We start from the raw sequence: 25,534 nt of genomic DNA, 5'->3' as shown, positions 1-25,534 counted from the left end.
CCCCCAATTGTTGCTACTGATTCTGGCGCTATTATTTATCATTTTCATTTGTGCAATGGGAGCTTTAAATTAGCAGAGACTGAACCATGGCCCGTAGTAGCTGAATAATAAAAATCACGTTTTGGAAACAATTGTCTAATGAAATAGAATACACAATGAAAAATGATTCAGAAATGATAACTAACCTAAGAAATTGGACTAAATTAAAATAACATTTGAAGTTTTCACTCCCACTCCAAGGCCGCATCCAAGAAACTGGTTCAAGAGAGAAGGGTACAAATAACCTCATAAAATGTAACAATTTTTTGTATTTAATTTTGTTACTTTTTTACGAGTTCGACAAAATTTCAGAGGGGGGGGGGGGGGTAAAACAAATAGGCCCCGGGATACGTCCAAATACACCCTATCTGGAAAACTCGAAAAAGTCATATTCTAAGTAGGTCAGAACTAAAACATCCCCTTTTTTTCTCCAGCAGTATCAATTCACGTCATCAAATCACACCAAGGGGGCACTAACTTCCCGCTGCCTGATGTACATCATAGAATACCACCTATACCGCACAGTTTCACCAAGCTTGACACAGTCCAGAAACTCTTGACACAGTTGTGCCACGCGCCACCTAGTGTATGTGATGTCTGAGAGAGAGCCACCCCTCGAAGCGCATTAGGTTCCGTTCGCGAATAATCTTTTTACATTCAGATCCTCTATACAGGAGCAGGTTTTACTTAATTTGGGTATAATTATATTATTAAGATCACGAAGTTTAGAATTTCAGCCTTTTTCGGATATGGTTTTTAAAAACCGGTTTTCAACTGAGTATTGCTTACATCCGAATTAGGAATTCTTTTCAAGACAAGCCAATATATGCCATAAACGGTTGAATAATTAAGGACTAGATTAAGAAATAGGAAATTACGTCACTGATAAGTTGGAAAAAATTCTTTTGATGTTTATTGTGTAAAAATATGACCCGATCTAGTAACAATTTACATTGTCTTGTTAATGATTTATATATGTATGCATTATGTAACTTATCAAATATTTACATGATTCATTCAAGTCAATAATTTAAATAGTTGGGGGAAAGATTATCAAATAAAATAAGTATGAAAAGAATACGATAATTTACAAATTGATAAAATAATAAAAATTAAGTAATAATATAGCATTTATTATGTTGTTAAATAATAAATAAATATTTACTGATACCATTACTAACAACATACTTCAGTAACAAGCCACCTGACCCCACCATAGCTTTGTACCCTCTTCCTCCTCCCCAATCTATTCAAAGCTTCATTCTTCATCCCCCCTTAGAGTTCTAATATCCTAAAATCCTTCCGCTGACCTTTTTTTAACCCCTTCCTAGAATGACTCGCTTTCTTTATTTTGCCCCAGGTGGATAGCTAGAAAATCTTTGGCAACCTGGCATTGCTACTTCATCATTAAAGTTTGATCTAGTAAGGTTTAGGGGGGAATTTATTTTCAGCATGATGGGTGAGAAATTGTTGTTTTTAAATTTTTCGATGGAAATATCAAAAAAGGTATTTCTCAATGTAAATACTGGTACCTGTCGGTTATCGGAAACACACCCAAGATGTAAAGTTAGGTCGATCCTATTGAAAAATAACAAAATATGGTGATAAAATAATAATTTAGAAACAAAATTAAGGAAACCTAACCCAACCTAACTTTATTGAAATATAAAACACTTAGGGACCACAGTCTTATAATGTATCCCTAAAAAAGGATGAAAACATACCTTTTGCAAACAATATGTGTGAGAGGATAACATTTTGCGGTGGGAAAGTCGCCATTTTGGGGAAGCGGTACAACCTGGAAAAAAATACCGAAAATCTATGAATTATACCAAAAATGTAAGAAATCATAGACATGCTCGCAAATCTTATATCAGGATTTGGTGGAGAGACTCGGCCCATAAGCCCCCTATTTGCGGGCCAGCTTTACTATATACCCGTGATTTCTAACGGGGGGTACAGGTCCCACCAGTGGGGCATCGCAATATTTTGGTGGATCATGGGCAAGACGTGCACCATTCGGCCGACAGCACTTCAGAGCCTTAATTTGAAAAAAAAAATTGTTCTACAATGACGTTACATTTTATGCATTTAAAGAACAAAAAATTAACTTGATAGTATTGCAAGGATGTCATACATTGTACAAAAGGCGTTGCATTCAGGCAATATTTCTCATTAGCATAAAATATGCCTAGAGGACGACCCGGAAAGAAGAGACCGAGTTAATGGCTTTTTAAGCTTCCTTATGTGAATACACGTAAAATTTGGAATAAAAAATATAGATTTCACGAAAGGGCATCGGGATCTTAAGAATGCCTATGTGGGGCATGATCAGAAATTGGTTCCATTACAACTGAACCCCAAGCAACTGAACCCCCGTGCAGCTGAACCCCTATGTAACAGAACCCTCGTGTAACTTAACCGTTTTGCAACAGAACCCCATTTTACTAAACCCCCGTTTAACTGAAACCCCTTACAACTGGCCCTCGTGCAGCTGAACCATTGTGCAACTGGAACACCATGCAACTAAACCACCGTGCAACTGAACCCTCATATAACTGAACTCTCGTGCAACTCAATCACCGTACTCATATTGGGTAAAACACAAGTTAGAATCTTTACATGTTTAGCCTTGTTGGAATTGTTTGCTTTCTAAAGTCATAATATAAATGACTGTCAAGATGATTAATTAAAAAAAAAACTTCGTTTTGCTGTCACAAAAACAAAGAAAATCAGACTCACAGACTCTTAAAGCCATATCTATTTCTCCTCTTTTATGTCTGTTAAGGGGGCTTTCCCTTCACCCTGTCACTGTCTACGGGTCTAGGCGTATACCCCCCTTGCAATCGAAAAACCCTACCCTGGAAAATTTCCCCTTGCGGAAAATATGGTTCTCCAAATTGGAATATATTATTTGGGTTCTGTAATTTTTTAGTTTAGCTGAGAAGGGAAAGCGGAAGTGAGGAATTTATGTTCAAGCCTTGGCAACCCCCATGTTAAATTCACAAAGGTTAAAATTTACTAGATGTTTTCCAGAGAAATTGCCTACGGATTGTTCTGGGTACCCGGCTAACCGACCTTATTTCAAACAGTAGGTTGTACGAAAAATGTGGTTCAATCCCGCTTTCTAGGGCTACAATGAAAGAAAGGTTGAGATGGCTAGGCCACGTTCTGCGGATGAAGGATAACAGATTGCCGAAGATTGTCCTTTTTGGCCAACCGTCTGGGGCTACACGGAAAGCAGGTCGTCCTCGTCTGATTTGGGAGGATGTCATAAATAAAGATTTAAAGGAAATGGGAACTTTCTGGGAGGGTGTAAAGAGGGAGGCCTTGAATAGATGAGGCTGGAGGAGGAGCGTGCGTAGATGTGTTGGCCTCAGGCGGCTTGGTGCTGGAGTGAGTTATTATTATTAGTAGTAGTAGTATGTTTATTACTTAACGTCCAGAAAGGTGTGATTCATCTGAAAACAAGAGAAATGAAATCAGCTGGTTTTTGACATCGGATCTTATTCTTTTTTTGCAAAAATAAAGCAAAGCTTTTTTTATGAATGATCTTGACAGGCGTTTATATCATGACTATAAGAAACAAATAATTCCATCAAGGTTGAACATGTAAAAATTCTAACTTGTGTTTTACCCAATGATATTGCCTCATATTTGTAGAATACTGAAAAACTGAAAAACTGAGTGGTTTAATTGCACGATGGTTCAGTTACACGAGGGTTCGATTGCACGGTGGTTCAGTTGCACGGTGGCTCGGTTACAGAGGTTAAGTTGCTTGTGGTTCAGTTACGCGGACGCCTCCGAAACCAGTTGGGAACCACTGCTATATACCAAGCGCATTTGCATGACTATTTCTGGGAGGAGCTTATCTTGAGGACAGCAAAGAAGAAAATATTGTAGCGGAATTAAATACGGGAGAAAAATATTTGTGAAGCCCCCCTCCCTGTACACATGCTACGCTATACCCGGTCAAAACGTAATACTGAAGCATAAAACACCTCTAAATATCAACCCAAAATACCAACCCAACGCCTTCACTACTTGACTGTACTAATGACATGACAAAAGAATAGGATCTAGGGGTCGGGCATTCGGTCACATTATGAACACAAGAGGTATTGATGACGAACAGGTGGCAAGTTTAGAGGCAAAAAAGAAATGCCAAAAGCAAAATTTAGGCACTCATCCGACAGATGTTTTGTTACCCCTTGATTATGGCAATTTTTTTTTTAGCTAGCTCAAGACTGGGCTTCAAATTTAAACAATTTCAAATGATTTCGAGTTTCTCAGTCCACCACGCTTGCACACATCACCTGTTTATATGTTTTCAGAAAATGCACACCCCCTCGGGCAATCATAATGGAAGGAGGGCTTCCCTCAAAGTCTTATTATTATTCTTATTTTTTCTGTAAATTTTACCTAATTCGCATACTCACTGAGCCTACATGTTCAAACGACAGCTTAGAAATTGTCAGAGCGAGGACAGTATGTGATATTTATGGTCTAAAATTTTGGCCCTAGGTCCATTCCAATGGTGGACTCCAACCAGAGATCTCAGATGACACCCTCTTCTGGTTGGGCGTGGACCATTTTCTAAGGTAGACTGAACAAAAGATCTTCGTAGAACCACCCTATTGGTGTCTCTGGGTACTGATACATTTATTAAAAGACATAAAAAAAACTTTCAAGATTGCTATTTCTCGAATTTCAGAGAAGTAAGCATGGACATAAATCTGGGACTCAGAAGCGTTTGATAGGATGGGTCCAGCCCCCTCTGGCAAAACTATAGTTTAGAATCAAACTTATATGAAATTATTAATGAACCATGTGGAATGAATGAAATGCTAAAACTTCTGGCTATTTCCAGGAAAAAAAAAGCTGTTTTGAGACTTTCCTGATTTTTTATTACTTTTAAGTGAAGGTACAAGAAACGGTAAGTTTTCAAAGTACAACAGGGCAATCCCCCCATTCTTCGCCACTGATATATGAGTCCTCTTAGGATAGGACATTCAAGCCTGAAGGATTAATGTTAATTTTATATGTTTCCAGTATAGCGTGTAATCAACTACAACATGCAAGACAATTTTTTAGCATGGCAGGTTCTTTTTAAGATTCTGAAATGGATATTCAGGGTCTATACGCGCGGTATGAAAAGTGTGTCATGTTTGGAAAAAGAAGTCGCTACTGGTATACCCTTAAACTGTGCTTTTATTACAGCCCTAGAAAGCGGGATTGAACCACATTTTTCGTACAGCCTACTGTTTGAAATACGGTCAGTCAGCTGGGTACCCAGAACAATTCGTAAGCAATTTCTCTGAAAAACATCTAGCAAATCTTCATCCACTTTTCGGAGCACCCATGCTTCAGAGCCATGTCTGGCCACTTTCATCACTGTAGCTTCTAATATTCTGATCTTGGTTGGCAGACTTATCTTCCTATTCTTCCAAACTTTTTTTATCTGTGAAAAAAAAAAAAAAAAACAGCGTGAGCCTTGGCTATTCTACTTTTAACATCTTCACTGCTCCCACCGTCTTTACTAGTAATACTATCAAGGTAAGTGAAGCTGCACACCTGATCAATCTTTTCTACATCACCTTTTCGTATTTACTTATTCCTAGCTTCACTGTTTATTTCTGCCGAAGAAAGGAATATTTTTCTTCTATGCATTTTTAAAGCCAGAATCAAAGAATTCTCATGTGTTCTGAAATAGGGCATGTCCAGGATTTTTGTTCGGGATAGGAGGTGAATTGGTAACGAAACTTAAAAAAAATATATCAACATTTGTTCACTGTATCTTTGTTACGTTTTTACGTGTCAAAACTTTTTTCTCGGGGGGAAAGCTTAACCCCTTTAACCACCCTCCCTTGGGAACGGCCTTGATTCTGAGAAGCCTTTTGGGGAGTGCAATTCAAGATTTTGAATATTTTCTTCGACAAAGGGAAACAAAAAGTTTGAAGAATAAAATAGCAAACCTGACTAGTTTTCCGAGGGGGGGGAGTACTTAACAACAAATGCTTTCTTTTTTTCTCGATAGAAAAGCTACTATTTCTCCACTTCACCCGCTCCCAAATATTGGGCACCCGTATCTGCCCTTAAGCACATTTGTAAAGCAATATTTGTTCTATCGCACTACAGCAATAAATCATGGATTTCTTTTAATAGTAACTTTACGCTTCGTCATTTTGAGAGATGAGAACTGTATAAAATTTACTTTGCAAATTGTTAATTTCGTTTGCAAAATTGAATTTAATCTGGGAAAGTCTCAAAAAAGTTTTCCTTGGGGAAGAAATAATTTAGCTTTTAGACAAAGACACGATTTAATGTTCACAAAACTATGCCACAAAATACATGTGCCAAATTCGAGTTTAGTTAAAAAATAAGTATAACAAAATTGACGCAAAGCATATTTTTAGAATTAAATAAATAATCATGTAAAAAAAGTTGAAATAGGAATTACACTAAATTATATCCAGTGGCGTCAATTCAAAAAAAAATTGTAGGGGGGAGAATGTATTCTTTCTAAATTTAGGGGGAGGAATTGTCGTTGTTCATTTTTTTTTTAGAACAGAAATCCAAAAAAGACATTTTCACAGGAAATATCCTATACAACAGTTTTAAAACTCTAGGGGGGAATGAAATCTAAGGGGCAGATGCCCTTCATCTCCCTCCGACGGGCACCATTGGTTGCATCATGTAAAATAAAATGACAAACTAAAAAAAAATAAAAAAATATGTAGAATCAAATTCTAACACGGGGCGAGGGTGTTCATTATCAGAGCCAATCTAAAAAAATCGAGAGGGAGGGGAGAATAAAATGCTTTTGATACCTTTGACTTCTGGTCTTATAGCCCATTTTCGCCCTTTGACTCCTTTATAGCCAATTTCTGAGGAATATTATATTACTCGTAGTTATAACAACCCTCCCTTATCTGAGACTCTCGCAAATGTAACCCTGATACGAAGATGTTCGGCTGCGTTTCACTCTGGAAAAGCCTAAAAGACATCTCAGACCGCGCTGTGAAGGAAAGCCACTTGTACAAAAGCACTTGTACTTGCACATACAGACAGTCAAGAGGGTCAAAAACACACATACACAATATGTCTTGCGGTTAATTAAGAAGTGCACATATGATATCTTTGTCCCTTGTCCCCTTATTTATTACCCCTTGCCCTTTCAGGGCTCTTGTCAGCCCTGGGGAAACAGTATGATACAATGGCCAAAATGTTTGGTGCAAAATAAAGGAAGTACTTTTGCGAAAACAGAAAGCATTTGGCGAAAACGTTCGGATAATTGGTTGAAAACTGGAGTTTTATTGTACCTTCCTGTACAAAAAAGGAAATATGAGTTAAGTGTTGGGGGTGTTAAAGTGCAGAGGGTGCTAAATTTCTCCCTTGCTCCTACCTGGGCAATTTGTCTTTTAAGATAAACTCCCTGCTAAGGCTGGAGGGGGGTGGCATGATCCGAGATTGTACTCTGATGAGCATAAGAGGGACAAGGGCTTATAGAAGTTTGAAATATTTGTCACATCCCCCTCCAAACGAAAAAATATGTTGCTCAATACAGAGGTGTTTTCGTGGGGGGGAAGGGGGCACTTGCCTCGTGCTTAGTGCCTAATTTCTAGGGGTTCAAAATGTCAAATAAATGATCTAACGGTTATAGTTATTTTATAAATTTATAAATCTTATTTCTATTAAAGTATAGTAGAGAACGCAGTTGCGAGTAGGTAAAGCAAATTGAATCTGAAATTTTATTTTTTCCATATTTTTATCACCATTCCCTGAAAATAAAAATAAGCAGACCGAACTGAAGCAAATTTTAAATTTAATTTTAAGCAAAAGGTATGTAGACCCTATTGAAGAAATAGAAGTAATCATTTTAGACGAGGTAATTAATAATTTTGCAGGAGCTAAAATAAGAAAGGTCAGATTTAAATAAATGGAAAATTTGCTAAAAACGAAAATTTTGTTAAAAATTGGCCTGAAAGTTTTTGGAACACAGGGGGGGGGGGCAACAATCAATATTTTACACCGGGCATAAGAGATGTAAGAACCACCACTAACTCTGTATAACCTGTTTTTTCGCAAATCTGGGAGCTTCCTTATTTTATGAGAAATTTTATATGTGGGTCGTTTACCCTACGCCTTCGTCCCTGTTAGTACAGGTAGCTATCCAAAACGCCTAGAGCAGGACTTTATCCTTCGACAAAGCCTCAATTGCTCAACTATATATTTTCTTTTGGATTTTAACTATTGATGCAACATGGGATTGATACTATCCTACCTGGAGCTTAGGTACCCTAGAGAAAGGGCCATAGCCAGTGCAGGTGAGTAGGATTGTTTGGGGGGAGGATTAAACCTGTCTAAACTGGCAAATGACAAGAAAAATACGAGATTCTGGAAGGGCCAGTTTCTTGAATTTGCTTTCCTGTCGGTTCAAATATATTTCCTAAAACACGTAAAAAAAATCAATTTGACAAGGGTTTGAAATACGGTTTTAACAAGTTTTACCCCCTTTCGTCAATCAAACATACTTAGATCTTACTTCTACCCATAGCAAAATAGTATATTTTACCCCCACCCAGTTGCGGCAATGCTGAACATTTGAAATATAGGATAAAACTATTGAATTTTGAAGTGTCTGACGCCTAACAACAGACTTTACAAAACATGACCATATATGGGCATATTCGACTGAGTAGGAACGACGATTGATAAGTAACCGCCGTACGGAAATAGAAATCAGTCTGCTTTCAGCTTTTGTGGAGTACAGTTTGTTTCTGTAAGTAAATAGGATACGCTTTCAAATTAATTTTTTGTGACATTGTGCAAATCTACTTCTGCGGACAGATTATGGCATAGTGTGGTTGAAACCATATATTTTTAAGGCCCTGAATTTGTATCAGGAACTAGGATCGGTTATGTTATCTGGGTGTGGCTTCTGGATTAAAAAAAAATCCTAGGTGGGCTTAGGTCAAAAGTTTAAAAACAAACTGCCCCACCTTTCTAGTTTTCATGACTAAATCTGCACTTTAGCCTAGGATTTTTCCAGGGATATTCTTAATCTTAGGGGTTAGCTACCAATGCTAGACTACAATGGGAAATGACCTACTGAAGTAGGAAAGACTAGACTGACTTTCATGGTTGACTAACATGAGCTTAGAGTAGGCTGAGGCTAGCCTAGGCATTTTAAGTCCTGGGAAGATAATTTAGCCTATGTTATTTTCTCCTTTGTTGATATCAACGCAAATTTGAAACACTCTAGGCCTATTTCTGGATCTACCTTTTCTAACCATTCGTTGTAGTCTGAAGCCCCCCCCTCTAGTGGTACAATATATAGCCATTATTTATTAGATTAGTCTAGGCCTATTTTTTGGGCTACATTACCTTTGATTCAATTTACAAGGAGCTTAGCCTACATGAGTGGAAATAAGTGATGCATGGCAAAATGCATTGGAAGAATACAATCTGAGCTATATATTTGCACAATATGGGGGGGGGGGGGTTAAAATATGGTGGAAGTGCCTTCAAAATGTGAACTACAATTTTCCCCCCTATTAGGCTTTGAAATAAGAATTGTATTCTTAACATGTTTCCTACTCAATAGACCAAATTCTAGGGTTATACCTATGCCTTTTATGGCACTGAAAAATTGGGAAATATATCCTGAAATTTGAAAAATAACACCCCCCACGAAGAGAAGAGCTTTTGTTTAGAATTTTACCAAAGTCGTTTCGCGTTGAAATTGGCAATTTATTCTCGATTAAGCCTACAGCACTAAAAGTTATCAAGTTTATATACTTTATCACTGTTTTTGGTGCTTATCTGTTAGCCAATAGGCTACACACTCAAGAATCTGAATCTACTAGGAGGGGTTGGAGGTTAGGTATAGTGGTGATGCATGCAAAATGTAATCTAAGCAAAATGCCAACTAAATATTTGTTAAAATATAGCTACAATGTAGTTTTCCACTGAACCGAAGCTAATTGTCCCCTTATACAAACAGCAATTAACCGGTTGTGTACTGGCTAATAGATAAGTACCCTGATCTCTTCCCTCCCCCTCTTATAGCAAAAATGTATTCTGTCCATCTTAACTCATCCCTTTAAAGCCTGCAACTATATTTTTTTTTCAGGCCTTTATTTTCAATTTTATAATTCATAATGTGTGACGACGAAGTTGCTGCATTGGTTGTCGACAATGGATCTGGAATGTGCAAAGCCGGTTTTGCTGGTGATGACGCTCCCCGTGCTGTCTTCCCCTCCATTGTTGGTCGCCCAAGACATCAGGTGAGTTCCTCCTTTTCGGCTGCTTGTAATTACTCTGGGTTTTGCAAAGGCCCTTGTCAGGACTCGATGAAGCCCAAGAAAATCCTAATTAAACTTTTGAGTTCCTGAAATGATAGGACAAATTTTGAGGGACTTAAGAGTGTTGCAAATTGAGGGGCTATTAACTATTCTGCGTTAAAATTAGCTTTGACCTCCTATTGCCTTTCATATTTCCTTACTTAAAGTAAGCCTGCGTGTTTCAATCCTAACTATTAAAATATTTTTCTTAGCCTTTTTTTACAGGAGTAGTTTAAAACAACAGATAGGTCCTTTGTATTGTGCCCCTAGGTCCGTGATTCTCAACGTTGGGTGCAGGTTCCACCGGTGGAGTATGGCAATATTTTGTGGTGGGTCGTGGGCAGGACGTGCACCCTTCGGCTGACTTAGACTTCAGAGCCCTGATTCCGAAAAAAAAGTTTTTCGTGCAGAGGAAGTTTAAGTTTTAGAGCAAAAAAGATAAGTGATAGAATTGCAATGTCGTTATACATTGTATAAACAGTATTGTGTTAAGACAATATTTTTAATTAGTATAAAATATGCCTAGAGGACGACCCAAAAAACCTGACTAGTAAATGATCTTTTATTTACGTTATTCACTTTCAGGTAAATAGGCTAAAATTGGTTTAGGACCACTGCCCTAGGCTGTATTCTTTTACAGGCATTTTGTAATAAAAATGTAAAACATTTTTTAATAAAAATGTAAAGCATTTTGTAATAAAAATGTAAAGCATTTTGTAATGAAAATGTAAAACATTTTGTATTTCCATGGGAAAATAAAAGACACCCCCCCCCCATTGATCTTAAAAATAAATTTGCCACCCTCATATTTTCGTGAATTGACGCCCCTGCTATATTAGCACATAAAATTAAGTAAATGTTTTAAGTAAATTCAGTCCTATGGAATGTTTTTTTGTGTGTGTAAAAACTCGATTCAGTGTGTTCATTGTTGCAGCAAGATTGTAAATTAGAAACTGTACTACGGCCAGTAGTAACAAAAAAAAAAAACGCGCTTCGAAATAAATTGTCTAATGAAACTATTGTGTTAGAGTTAAAGAAGCCGACCAGCATCTTGGCTGCACGCTAACAAAACTGCTACTTTTTTCCGTTAGTCTTTTCATAATTACTGTGTTTGTAATTAGTAATAATTGTTTTTCTCTGAGAATAAAGAAACCTAATTGCTTTTCCAAACTCGTATATTGAGGACAGGGGGTTTGGGCACATAATGATATTTTGGCTAAGTTTTGTTCAAAATATTTTATTTCCTCAATCGTTCACCTTCGAAACTAACTCCCCCCCTCCCCAGCCAAAACAGATTACTGTATACATGCATCTCACCGTGCCTCTACTTGTCCTCAAGTATATTGAGGACAGGGGGTTTGGGCACATAATGATATTTTGGCTAAGTTTTGTTCAAAATATTTTATTTCCTCCATCGTTCACCTTTGAAGCTAACCCCCCCTCCCCAGCCAAAACAAATTACTGTATACATGCATCTCACCGTGTCTCTACTTCCTTTATTTTAGCATAAATTAGATCCAAGAATGCACTCTTGCGTAAGCTTAAGGAAATCTTTCTTGTCAAAATTACAACAATCTTTATAAATTTAAAAATTAAATTACGACACTGTTCCAATAAAGAATGCTTTGTAATATTTAATTGTCTGTATGCTGAAACGAAGAATTGATTATAAGGAAAGATGAAACTGCATGACAAAATGTTACGTTAGCCTTAGTGCCAAGATCTTAGAGCTCACTGATCTTAGCAAAAAATCAAATATTTCTGCCAAATAGTGCATTAAAGAGAGACCACTGGTGACGAACTCATCCAAGTCCTTAGAAAGGGAAAATCCTTACACCCCCGCCCCACTCGACACATTTTTGTGAAATGTCGCCAACGCGCCACTGCAAGCAAACCCACTTAACTCTTCTCTATTATAAGTTGATCAGTAGGCTGCAGTTAGTGCTGTAACTATGATAATTTCTGGAACGAAATATTTTAACGCATTCTCATTGTGTGGCGATTCCTGACCTATTAAATTTTTTTCAAGGGTGTTATGGTTGGCATGGGCCAAAAGGATAGCTACGTAGGAGATGAAGCCCAGTCCAAAAGAGGTATTCTGACCCTGAAATACCCCATTGAGCATGGAATTGTTACTAACTGGGACGATATGGAGAAAATCTGGCATCATACTTTTTACAATGAACTCCGTGTAGCGCCAGAGGAACACCCTGTGTTGTTGACTGAAGCCCCGCTTAACCCAAAAGCCAACCGAGAAAAGATGACTCAGGTAATACCCACTTCTTATTTTTGTCCCGTTTCTTTAGCATTCTTGTATTAGTAATTGAAGTCCCGTTTAACCCTTAAGCCAATCAAGGAAAATCGACCCGGGAACTTGACTGCTTTTTGCACCCTACTTTCAGATTTTTCTGTTCATTTTTAGTATACTAGTCACCAAAGCTCCGCTTAACCCTTAAACCAGTCGAGAAAATGTTACTCAGGTACTTTTAATTGACCGTGGTGATGCCCCGTTTCCCTATTTTCATCATTTCGATTAATACTATTATTGTTAGAGGGCGGCCACAGCTATTATTATTTGTTATTTATAATAATTTTTTCCTTGCCCTTTTTAAGGAGTTTGATGACTTCTTGATTTTGTGGTAATCTTTTCCAGTCTTGTTTTAAGGTTATGTGGGTGTTATAATTACAGTCACCATCTGTCATTATATTTGGCTTCTCATAGGCTACTACTTCTAACAGTTCTAATTTTTATCTTTAAATCGGACCAAATTAACCTAATATTATTTCTACATTTGCTTGTTTATAAAAACTTGGTTTTTTAAACTTTGTTGTTTTTTTTTTAAACTAAAAAAAAACTTAGTTTTTTTTGAGGGCATATGAGAAATAATCAATATTTTTCAACAACTACGTAAATTTTCAGCTTGTACCAATATGATAATAACAACAGCCTTCCCTTTCTTGATGTTTAAACCAAAAAAGGTTTAATATGGAATAAATAAAAAACATTTAAAAGGGAATATATAAAGAATGATTTCATTACATTATGCTATTTTAGTTATGTATGAGATTTATATCTCACCTGAAAGTATTTTGCCACTGAGATTTCAATAAATCCTATTCTATCCATGCTCTTGATTACAAATTTACCCTTCAAATATTGCCCCATACAAAAAATTCTTTCATTTTTCGTTCTCTACATATCATAGCTTATGCGGAAAAGTCGTATCTAAGATTTTCTAACTTTTGAAATAATTTCCAAAAACCGTTTGCTATACTGTATTCAAAGGGAGAACCTGATGAGCAATGTTTGTTTTATCACGCTTCAATCCTGACTTGCATTACGTCGCTGTTGCTCCTTTGACAACAGTTTGGTTTTTGACAATTATTTGCCATTTATCCTCTTTTAGCTATTTATTTTCTTCTATTGTTTCACTTTCATTTCATGTTCGTTTTTTGCTTTGTCTTATTTTTCCTAATTTATTTTGATAGTCGAGAGCGATAATTTGTAACGCCTAGTTTCAAAAAAAGGCAGAATCAAACCAAAATTTCTACTAATATTTGCGAAATTACACTTACCTCACCTCAGATGTTTTTGGTTAACTATAGCCTAGAGTTTTTTTGATTGAAAAACGTTTTAATGTAGACCCTACTTTAGGGGGTAATAAGCCTGAAGCCAAGAACAATTTAGATTTTTGCTTTATTTTATGGAACCTATAAAATACAAAACTAATTTGTGTAATTATTAGTTAATTTTTTTTCTTTGGCATTAAACTTGGTATTTTCCATTATTCTTCAAATGTTATAGAGGATAAAACACACTAGCTTTAGTGTTATGATAAAACATGACAATGCTTTCTTTTCGATGGACAAATAAAAAGGCAAAACAGTTTTTCGTTTCGAATCTATTTTTTCGAAGCTACGGCAACGCTGTAAAAATAATTAAGGCGCTGCTTCTTCCTTTCCCATAAGCGCCGCACCAGCGATAGTGTAAATTTAAATTATGCTAATTGCCCCTTTTTAATTAGATTATGTTCGAGACCTTTAACACTCCAGCCATGTATGTTGCAATTCAAGCTGTCCTATCTCTTTACGCCTCTGGTAGAACCACTGGTATTGTGTTGGATTCTGGTGATGGCGTTTCTCACACTGTACCTATCTATGAAGGTAATTTTTCAATAGCTTACACTCTCTCCGCTTCAGTGGAGCTATGGTAACAGAGATGTTTTTAGCACCCCTATTTTTTTAAGCAGAGGGTGGGGGGGTGTTTGATCATGTATATTTTGAAAAAAACGTTTTTAACAATTATTCTTACACTAGGGAGACATAAATTTCGAAAAATTGCTGACAGAAACTGCGGAATCTGGTAGCCCCTCACACCCACTCCTGTGTGAATCATATCTCTGAACAGCTAGTTTCAATCGTTTCTATTATGACTAGGATTATAAAATGGTTGATGGACACTTTATGATAAAGTTGAGCATTACATGCTTGGATGTTTTAGTTTAGTTGGTACATTAAAACAGCTTTATAAATATAATTAATAATTTTAATTATTTTAAATTAATTTTAATTTAATTTTATTATTATTAATAAATTAATTTTTATTTTATTGAACATCTGTCATTCGGTTACCATAATAAGACTGAGTAAAGAAAAACAAAATAAGTATAAAACTCCAATATATTAGAAAACAAATTATCATAAATAAGAACAACTATTCAGGTACCTTCAGGGGGGGGGGGAACCGGGGCATGCTGCCCGGGTGCCGTGGTTGGTTGGAAGCCGTGGGGCTTTTTTACTTGTTTTGACTCAGGAGGGCGCCGTAATTAATTTCTTCAGGGTACCACCAACCCTAGGAACGGACGTGCAACTATAATTAGATTTTTCGCGGATATTTCTCCTGATTCGTGAGGAACAACCTAGATTTGTTTACATTAACAGATGTAAACAATAGAACTATTTTACTTCTTCACAGGGGAGAACAATTGTTCCTAAATTTGTGACAGATGTCAGAATCTTTTTGTTGCTTAAATTAGGCCTTCTTAAAGACAGATGTTCTAAGAGGAAAAATAATCGCGGACAGTGTAAAAGACTGGAAAATTTCAAATTGTGTAGAAACATATTATAATAATATTTGTAGTTCTGCTGTAGTTCGTATTTTTGATCAAGATTTGACTTTGATGTCTTGATTTTTAGAGGGGGGTGGGGGGTGAAAATCACAAAAATGCAAGAAAAGTGTTGTAAATATTGTCTACTTTTTCGTGTTTTTTTGTTGTTGTGTAGGATCGCAGGATTGGCCCCTCACGACTAGTTGCGAGGGGCATGGGTTTTTCATAATCTAGGGAGGAGGGAAATTTGTCAATGATAGCATAAAATAATGTATTTTCCAAACCTTGGGGACAATTGGAATAGGACACAACTTCAGACTTTTTTTTTTCACATAAAATGCTAAAATTATTTTTCAAAATGTTTGGGAGTAGGGATTCCCTCGTAATTATCGCCTATATTGTGTAAAGTAAACGTTTTATTAATTTTGTCACTTGTTATCTCTTTTCCGGCACAGTTGTTGAAATACTATATTAAATTCTAGGTTATGCTCTCCCTCATGCCATCTTGCGTTTGGACTTGGCTGGTCGTGACTTGACTGATTATCTCATGAAAATTTTGACTGAGAGAGGCTACTCCTTCACCACCACTGCTGAAAGAGAAATTGTCCGTGATATCAAAGAAAAACTATGCTACGTAGCTCTTGACTTTGAACAAGAAATGGCCACTGCCGCCAGCTCCACATCTTTGGAGAAGAGTTATGAGCTTCCTGACGGACAGGTTAGTTTATTTACTATATTATATTTTATGCTATATTTGATTATATGTGTATAATATATATATTTATTACTTTATCTTGGTGTACCAAAACTGGACGCTTTTTTTAAAGTTACTGGATCAGTTTTAGTCCTCGAACTTTGGTGTGTTCTACACTTTAATTATCATTCGCTATGATTAATTTGGTTATTATTTTCGGTCCTAACGGCTATCACACAATTATGAGCAATTTGTATTAGGTGTAAATGTTAGCCCCTTTTATGCATTGTAAGAATTTTAGTTAATTGAGTTAACTGCTATTGTTAGCTGTAAATAATAATAAGTAATCAATGATAATTGGATTTTGGAACGCAAACCTTAGTATTTGAACATGATATCTGATTGGTTGGTTATTTTTAGCTGACCAGTCGTAGACCATGCTACACTGAAATCAGATCAGTATTATTTTACCTTGATCTGTATTGACCCTAAAAATAAAAATAGTTGAGATGATACAAGGGCTTTGTGATCAACTTTGACTATATTTTGTGATCAGCTTTGACTATATTTGGCGTCTTAAGGAGAATTCCATAACGTGAATTTTTCGTTTTTTCTACCTAGTATCCTATTCTGTAATACTTTAGTGTTAGATGCTGCTTTCTTTGGGAAGTTCATATTTACATAGTAAACAAGTTACAGGAGTTGCGTTACACGGTATCTTATTTATACCATATATTAGTATCTGTAATTTCATTTTTCAAGTTGCACGCTTTTTATTTCAATTTAGTAACTAGGCTGTAAGTAAAAATATAAAAATAGGGGTTGCTTTAACTTCTCGTTTACTATAAAAGGCAGTAAGATATTAAAAAATAATCATGTTGAGACAACAGGGTTTAGTAACACCGAAAAATCACTAAGATAGAAAATGTGAGAAAAATGAAAATAATTCAGTAACTCAAATTTGTATATCCAAGTTGCTTTATTATGAACTGTTACAATAAATCTTCTTATAGTTTTTATAATAAATCCCTTTGGTAAATTCTCTGTAAATTTTCTTTGTTATAAACTGAAAAGTTACTTAAGTAGCAAAGTATGAAAAATTGTACTTTCACCTGATTCTAAGGAAAAGAATGGTTAGTGTATGCCGGTAGCTTGTCGTATTGCTGGAAGAAAGGGTATGAAATCAAACATCTCTCAAAAGCTTAATTATTTCTCCCTATTTGCGAATATTAGAACACAAGCATAAAATAATCATAAAAGGAAAATAAGAAAAATAACAAACTCCAATTATTACTCCATAAAATGTTTTTTGAGCATTTTTATATTTATTTATATAAAAATTTAGTTAAGGGGGGGGGGGGGGGGGGCAGGTAATTTTTGTAACTGGGGTGGAAGGTAATTATTACCTCAGATGGGGATGATGATATTTTTAGATTTGAGCATTTTTTAGAATAATGGATGTTTTATATTTGTTAATTAATGTATTTTTAGATTATACGTGAATTATGAATAGACAAATGAAATTGTAAGTAATAGTTTTAGTTGATAACTTAGTGTTAGATAAATGTTTTAAAATATGTTTATTATTTTAGGTGATCACAATTGGAAATGAGCGCTTCAGATGTCCCGAAGCTCTATTCCAGCCATCTTTCCTTGGAATGGAATCCTGTGGCATTCATGAGACAACTTATAACAGTATTATGAAGTGTGACGTAGACATCAGGAAGGACCTCTATGCCAATACTGTTCTTTCTGGTAAGTCTTCTTGTTATAGGAAAAAACCTACATCTTTTTCTTTCTCTTTTTTTATTTTCTTTTGTTTTTCACTTCTTTTTTAATTGTGGCTTAAATTAAACACAATTTTTATTTTTATTGAACACGCAAATGTTTAATACACTTTAGTTAAGAGGCTCACAATCGGTACAGTCAAAACTTCTTTGTGGTGTCGAGAGGAAGGTAACCCTGGAAAACCGTAAAAATAGCGTTTATTTTTACTTTTTTCTTCTTTTATTTCATTCTTTTTTTTAAATACGGTTAAAATAACAGCAAAATAATTCGTCGAACTTAACAACGCTTTTCTTCCGTAGGAATCCATAACATTGACAATTTCTTGATTTCCAAAGACTACTACACCGTCGAAAGGAAAAGCCACACCTTTAATATTATTGGTCTAAAATATTTGTACCTTATACACATTAAAAGAGTTATCCTCAAATAAGGCTGTGCTCTATAAAAGTGGGGTATAAACTTTATAGCTTAATTTAGACACACAAAAAAATATAAAAAAATGCCAGCAATTGACCCCGAGACTTGATAAACTTTGTGCTAACAGGTAAGCACAGATGTCTCATTAAGAGACAATACTGGGAATTCTTAGGTCTGTCAGCAACGCGGGGCAGGGGTCAGCTAGTATATATATATATAATTCTGGGGAAGGAACTTTTCAAAATCTGGGCGAAGCAGTTGTTCTCTTCCGTTTTTATAAAAAAATACTAGAATAAAGATATTTTTCTAGATCTTGGGAGGGGGGCTCCTTCCCCGATTGGTGCAACTAATGCCACACTCCAAACAGCTGTAGAGTATTGTATGAGTGGCGACTTGTTATTTTTAGCGTTCAATAAAAAATTTCAATTATGAACTGCGTTCAAACCTTAATGTAAACCTGTTAACTATTGTCCTTCAGAGCTTAATAAGCTGCTATTCATTCTTTTCTAGATAGTAAATTCTTGGTTTATTTATCTATCAGGATAAATTAGAAATCTTACTGTTAAAACCTTTCTTAAAAGCTTTTTTGAATTAAAATGGGAAAATTATGGGCATCAGTCAGGTTCTCAACCTGTTGAGTTTCTTTCAGAGGCTTCACTGTTAATCACGATCGGATTCGCAATTATAATGGAATCGAAATTATAATTTGGATTAAAATGGAATAGCTGTGGGTATCAGTCAGGTTCTCACCCTGTTGAGGTTCTTTCAGAGGCTTCACTGTTAATGACGCTCGGATTTGCAATTATAATGGAAAATCATCCATTATAATTGATAGTGGTAATTATAATGGATAGTGCGTCGGGAGAGTGGCAAATATATTGGAAAGTTGGACTTATACTGGAAAATGTACTTAAATGCCTGCCATGAGTCTCAGGCAGGTTGACCCAAGAATTTTAAATTAACATGAGACCATTAGATTGCCTGGAATCCTTTCTTAAAACCTTTCTTAGCTGCAGTATTTTTAACTTCTTTTTTCTTCGTGTAATTTTTGGTACAACAACAGAATAATCGCATAGAAGGAAAGTGACTACTAGGTTTTGACCTTATCTTCGGATTTTCAAATTACGTTAAATTCATACAGATGTCCAAACAGCGTTCAATATCGCACAAAAAATTTCCGTTTAATCAATAAATAATTGTAATTAATAAACTATTGTACGCCGGATTCATTTGGCCGACTTCGGCTGGAAGAGCCATAATAGTGACAATGGCTTTAGCCCTTCAGAGCTTAATAAGCTGCTATTCGTTCTTCTCTAGATAGAAAATTCTTGGTGTAATTTATCAGGATAAATTAGGAATCTTCCTGTTAAAACCTTTCTTAAAAAGTGCTACTTATCTGCAGTACTTCTAATTTTTTTTCTTTAATTTTTATTTTTTTTTAATTTTTATTTTTTTTTTAATTTTTAATTCTTTATTATTAATTTTTGGTACAATAGGAACAGAATAATCGCATAAAGAGGGAAAGTGACTACTAGGTTTTGACCATTTCTTTGAATTTTCAAATTACTCACGTTAAATCCATACAGATGTCCAAACAGCATTCAATAGCGCATAATAGTTTTCTGTTTAATCAATAATCGCAATTAATAAACTTTATTGAACGCAGGATTCATTTGGCCGGCTTTGGCTGGAAGAGCCATAATAGTGGCATGGCTTTAGTGTGTTGATGTCAACTTTTTTGTATCATTATTTTAGAATGTTCCTTTTTAAAGTTCCTTTTGTTCAACTATTTTAATGATTTCTTTTTATTTAAGGTGGTACTACTATGTACCCAGGTATTGCTGATAGAATGCAGAAAGAAATTACAGCTCTAGCACCATCTACTATGAAGATCAAGATTATTGCTCCCCCTGAGCGCAAGTACTCCGTCTGGATCGGTGGCTCCATCCTCGCCTCCCTCTCCACATTCCAACAGATGTGGATCTCCAAGCAAGAGTATGATGAATCTGGTCCATCTATTGTCCATCGCAAGTGCTTTTAAGTGTGCTTTATTGCCTGTGATTTTTTTTTTATGTCATGCTCATTAATATTTTTTCTTATTAATTCGGAATAAATCTATTAATAATTTCAAGTTTTTAATATATTTCATTTCTAGAACAAACAGTTTAGAAATAAAATAATTAGTATTTGGGAAATCGTTCAGGGTGACAGCCATGAACGAAATCCCTGCGAAAAATGTACTAAGATCTTTTGCAACCTGAGTGGATTCCGTAACAGCCTCTCCATTGACAAAAATTATGGAAGGCAATTCTGCTCTCTTATCATTTGGTCGCAAAACCGAATTAATGACCTTCCAGACTTTTCGCCCATCTTTCCCACTTTTTGATAGTTTGTTATCCACATAATCTCACGTATCTCTCTAGGTTGGCTGGGTTTGGGTGGTTTCAGTAATTTGCCCATAACTTGTTTTTCTTATTTATGCACACGAGTAAGCTTTCGGTAACCCATGCAGATATTGGTGTATTTTGTCTTCCACAGTTTCTTGGTTTCTCTTTAAAATAACATGTTTTATACGCAGCTACGAACGCATAGTGGGAAATTTCAAAACCTTCGTTCACATCTTCTTTTGCTAGCACACTGTCTCAAGAAACTTTCTTAACTCTTCTTTTAACAGTTTAAGAGTCTCCTCTTTAAGATTAACTACTTGTAGATCCTGGTTAGTTCTTACCATCGGAGTTGATATCCTCGCTGTGTTGAAGATGTTGTGTATAGGAAAGTGATCAGCTTTGTCGCTAGTGATGACTGATATCGTCGTCGGACACGATGTAGAAAAAATGTTGTCAATCAGTGAATGTTTATTTTTTGTTACTTTGGTTGGAATTGTAGTTGAAGGGTTAAGATTAGATCCTGACTAATTTGACACTGGACCCCAGTATTTGCCCATTGTCGTCAGATATCTTTACACAGGTTTTTGAAACATTCCCACTCATCGCTTTGACCGAGCGGTGCCACTTTGTAGGTTCAGTGTCGACCAGGGGGTCAACTTTTTCACGACCATACTAGTGTTTTGCATTTCTGATCATGTTAACTATTAGGTTTCTTTTGGTTGCGCCTTGATTTCCCTTGTCGCCCGAGTAAAGGCGGCTGTGTTCGCAGGTTAGGGCCATAAAAGTGGGCGTAGTCGATGGCTCGTCGTATTCACTTTTAACCACAGTCTTTGTTGGAAATATCTCGAGGTGCCTGGGAGTATAATTTTTTCACTGAAAGCGCACACCCTTTGCTCAAGAGAAACATCCACTGAGACCTCGGGGAAGTCATATTCGGCAGTCCAGCGGCCATATTTGTGGATTGCAGAGTCGTTATTGCTCTAATAAGTAGTGATCCGTGATGGCTTGCGTTTTCTCACAGAAGTCTTGGCTTTCAGAAACAGGGCGTAAGTGATTAGACAAGCCGACTGGTCCAAGCGATGTCGGGGTGTGGTATAGGTTCTCAGTGTTCGCAAGAATCAGATCGAGGGTACTGCCAGACGAGTGAGTGGGAATGTTCACAATCTGATTGAGAGAAAGACTGGAGACTAGCCAAGCTTTCTTTGTCTGGTGAAAATCACTAGCAATTATAAAAGCAGGACTACCATATCGGCTTCTAAGCGTATCAACCGTTGTTTGGGGGCAGAAAACTAGGTCATGCCTATTTTGTGCGCTTTCAGGGTAACATACAGCTACCGTTATCACGGATGAAAAACGACAAGACAAGACCGCAATTTTGCACATGACCCATATAACATCATGATCTGGATTTGTGAGTTCAGGTAGGGGTTACCTGATAGATTCCTACACCTCCATAGATTCCACATCACCGCCGAGCCTTTTGTCACCTAGATTATTTCGACTACTTAGAAATGAGTTGTATCCAGCAATCCGTCCTGTAGCCTCATCGAGGTTTCAGATTTCGTTCACAGTAGCAACAGCTATTTTGCTGCTACGGAGCAGGATTTCCAAGTTTTCCATCTTGTTAAAAAGGGATTGACAGTTAGCCGAGAGGAAATTGGGCATGGTGGGCCTATGGGACACTTTCGGCTTAAGAATGGGCGGGCTGTCTTGCATGCGGCACACGGGGGTGTCGTCAATTCTCTTCAGACTCGGTATTTTAGGAATTTTGGATACCTTGATTTTCACCAGGTTTCACTCAAACACTTGTTTTGGTGAAGGACACTAGTCATGGATTGTCACTAGTACTAAAATAGTACACCGCGTACGCCTTCTTTCATTTTTCCCTGCCCGGTATCCACGTCTCCTTCGTGTCAGTTTGTTTCCACTGGTGGACAATGCGCTATCTGTGACGTCTCGCAGTAAGTGTAGTATATAAGATAGATGACGCCAAAATGGTGGAAAGGAAACGCAACTTTGTTAAGTCAGTTTTTGTCACAGCAACGGCTTCAACAGGAGTGATTCTGGTACTCAGAAATAAAGCGAAAAAAGCTGAAAGAGTCAATATCATTTTAACCATGAAGAACCAACTTTCGCGCACAAATATAAAGCAAAACTATTTTAAGACGTTTTGGTAGCCGGACGGTGCAAGTGAAATCTAACATTTTTTTATATTGATACAAGTTCGTCTATCCAGAAATAAGGATTAATGAGATTGGCTTACGAATACACATCACAAAAATAAACCAATGAACTTCAAGCCTATTTTTATCACGTAGGTATAGGACTGTAATCTCGATTGCTCATTGGTGCAATTATTTATCTGTTATTCTTTCAAGTCACAAAAATGTTACGTCCACCAGTAGGAACCCGATATTCTTTCAAGTCGCAAAACATCCCAAAATATAACGACACAAAACGTCAAGTCACGTCGCGAAAACAAACCAATTAGCTTAAAGCACACTCTTTATCACGGAAGTATAGAACGGTAATCACAATTCCCCAATGCAACTAAATAATCTGATATTATATCAAATATTCTGAGACTACTTACCTAGGGTATGTGCAAATACAAGTTTTTGATGCAAAGTCAGATGCAGGAAAGTTGGCATATGTGTATCAGCGTTACCCGTCGTTGGTAACATGAGTGCAGCAACGCATATAGCAGCTACGAGTAAAGCTAAATAATTAGGACTTGAACGGCCATCTATCTTTTGATCTGAAAAAAAGGATGAATGAATAATTATATCTCCACTTATAAGCATAAATAAAATAAACAAGCATAAAATAACACATTATAAGGTGACTTAGTTCCACTCATGTCTCCAGAGACACTCAGAAATGAAGCAAGAGCCTATACAAGCATTTTTCTGGGAGGGGTGGGGGAAATAAAAAATAGAGGGGGGGGGGGGGCTCATAAAAAATTCCAAGATAATTTGATATTTTGAAAAAGAAATGCCCTAAAATTTAAGACATTTTACGATGCATACGTCTTTGGTATGAAGAAATAGCTTTCTACTGATTTGCTGCCACGATAATATTTTCCAATTGAAACTGAAAGAGGGTATGCAGTGTCGCAAATCATCGTAGCCTGAACACCTCCGTGTTTTTCATATTCCACCTGAAAACTGGAACCATGCAGTACTGTATTTTTTTTTCAAATTAGAAAGTAAAACAATGAAAGGAAACCTCTCATTCATTTTGATCAATAATAGATTAGGTTTTTCTTTGACAGGGGCCAAAATTCACGATTATTTTTGGTGGTGAGTGGGAACTAGAAAAAAACTGAGTTAAAAACTAAATCATGCTGTTTACCACTAATTATGATCCTCACGGGGAAACGGCCTTTTGGTCCTCCCTACAAAACGTCACTAGATGAGGTCTTTTAGGAACAAGTACAATTATAAGGTTGAACAAGCACACTATTTAAAAAGCACAAACAGAAAATAATAAATCAAACATGATCGCTAAGAGCCAAATAATAAGGACAAATAAGTCAAATGGATAAATCTAGTAGCAAAATAAATTGTTAGCTTTCGTGCCCCAAAAGCTTTTAAAGTACATAAGTTCACAAGGATTAAGATTTTTGTGTTCCTTGTTTTATATACAATTTCTTTTTCCGTGAAAGGGCTTTTTACTGTATGGGAATTTTGCAGTGGAAGCAAAAGAAAGGTAAAACTGTATAAAAGAAACCATTTGTGGTAAACATGGTCAAAGCAGGAATTTAAAGGTAGTAGCGCTATGACCACAGCGCCACCCAGCAGCAACATAAAAATTCAGATCACGGGATCTTTCTTCTTCCCCCCCCCCCAAAAAAAAAAAAAAATTGCAGATGGAAGCTTCAAAACTCTAAGATAGGGTTCACTGATACACTGAATAAGACGGTACAATTTTCCTTAAGATTCCTTGACTTTTTATGGGTGTTTCCTCCCTTTATTGAAAACCAGGCAAAGCTCCTTAGGCTATATTTAATGGGTATAATAAGTACCTGTGGGTCTAGCAGGGGGGGGGCATATGCCCAATGTTGTGCTTCACGTATTATTGTTTTGGAACATGTCCTGAAGAGATAGTTAAGTTTTATTTGCTTTTTTCAAACAAATCAGTTCGATTTATAGTAGATTCAAATCATGTGGTCCTTTTGGGACACCCTCTATATAACATTGACAATAAGACATGATAGCAGAAGTTTAACAGAAGGTCTGCTACCTCTTCATTGAATGTAATGTTTCGGATTCTTAAAATAAGTTTAGGAATTGTACAAAAAGCTTTACGTCTTGCTAAGAACAAATTATTCGCAGTTTGATAAGTCGCTTAAAGCATCTGTGACGAGAGAAAATTCGTAGGTGTTTGGAAACAAATGACACTGTTTATCATTAGATTTAACTAGGAGACTTTGAGTTATATTTTAAGTTATATTAGATTACGTTATTTTGCAATACCCTTATAATCATTGAATTAAATAAATATTTAACTCAATTGATATCAGTTATTTAATCAATGCTAAATTAGAATCATTTAATAACAAAGCAGCATTTAATTTAGTCACATGTAGTGATTTGAAGCATAAAATGATGTTAACAGAGAAAGAAGTCCCAAATTTTACTGCACATGCTGAAATGCCATCTTTTTTTTATTAAAAAAAGAAAAAACAATGTGGCGTTTAAGATGCTCTCTTGAATACATTCAAATCGTTCTTCAGCAAGTCCTTCAGGTTCG

The 25,534-nt window shown here is 36.2% G+C and overlaps 1 protein-coding gene across 1 annotated transcript; it reads left to right on the top strand.

The window, feature by feature from the left end:
• Positions 1 to 8,692: 8,692 nt before the first annotated feature.
• Positions 8,693 to 20,523, top strand: LOC136025856 (actin, clone 403). Its single transcript, XM_065701883.1, has 7 exons — positions 8,693 to 8,821; positions 10,175 to 10,328; positions 12,415 to 12,654; positions 14,411 to 14,549; positions 15,976 to 16,211; positions 17,780 to 17,942; positions 20,207 to 20,523. Exons 2-7 carry the CDS (start codon positions 10,203 to 10,205, stop codon positions 20,431 to 20,433), a joined length of 1,131 nt encoding a protein of 376 aa, XP_065557955.1. The 5' UTR covers positions 8,693 to 8,821; positions 10,175 to 10,202; the 3' UTR covers positions 20,434 to 20,523.
• Positions 20,524 to 25,534: the final 5,011 nt, after the last annotated feature.

Source organism: Artemia franciscana, chromosome 4 (assembly GCF_032884065.1).
Source record: "Artemia franciscana chromosome 4, ASM3288406v1, whole genome shotgun sequence".
NCBI lineage: Eukaryota > Metazoa > Arthropoda > Branchiopoda > Anostraca > Artemiidae > Artemia > Artemia franciscana.
Note: the sequence above shows the minus strand (reverse complement) of the source record. Positions and strands in the feature narration are given on the sequence as shown.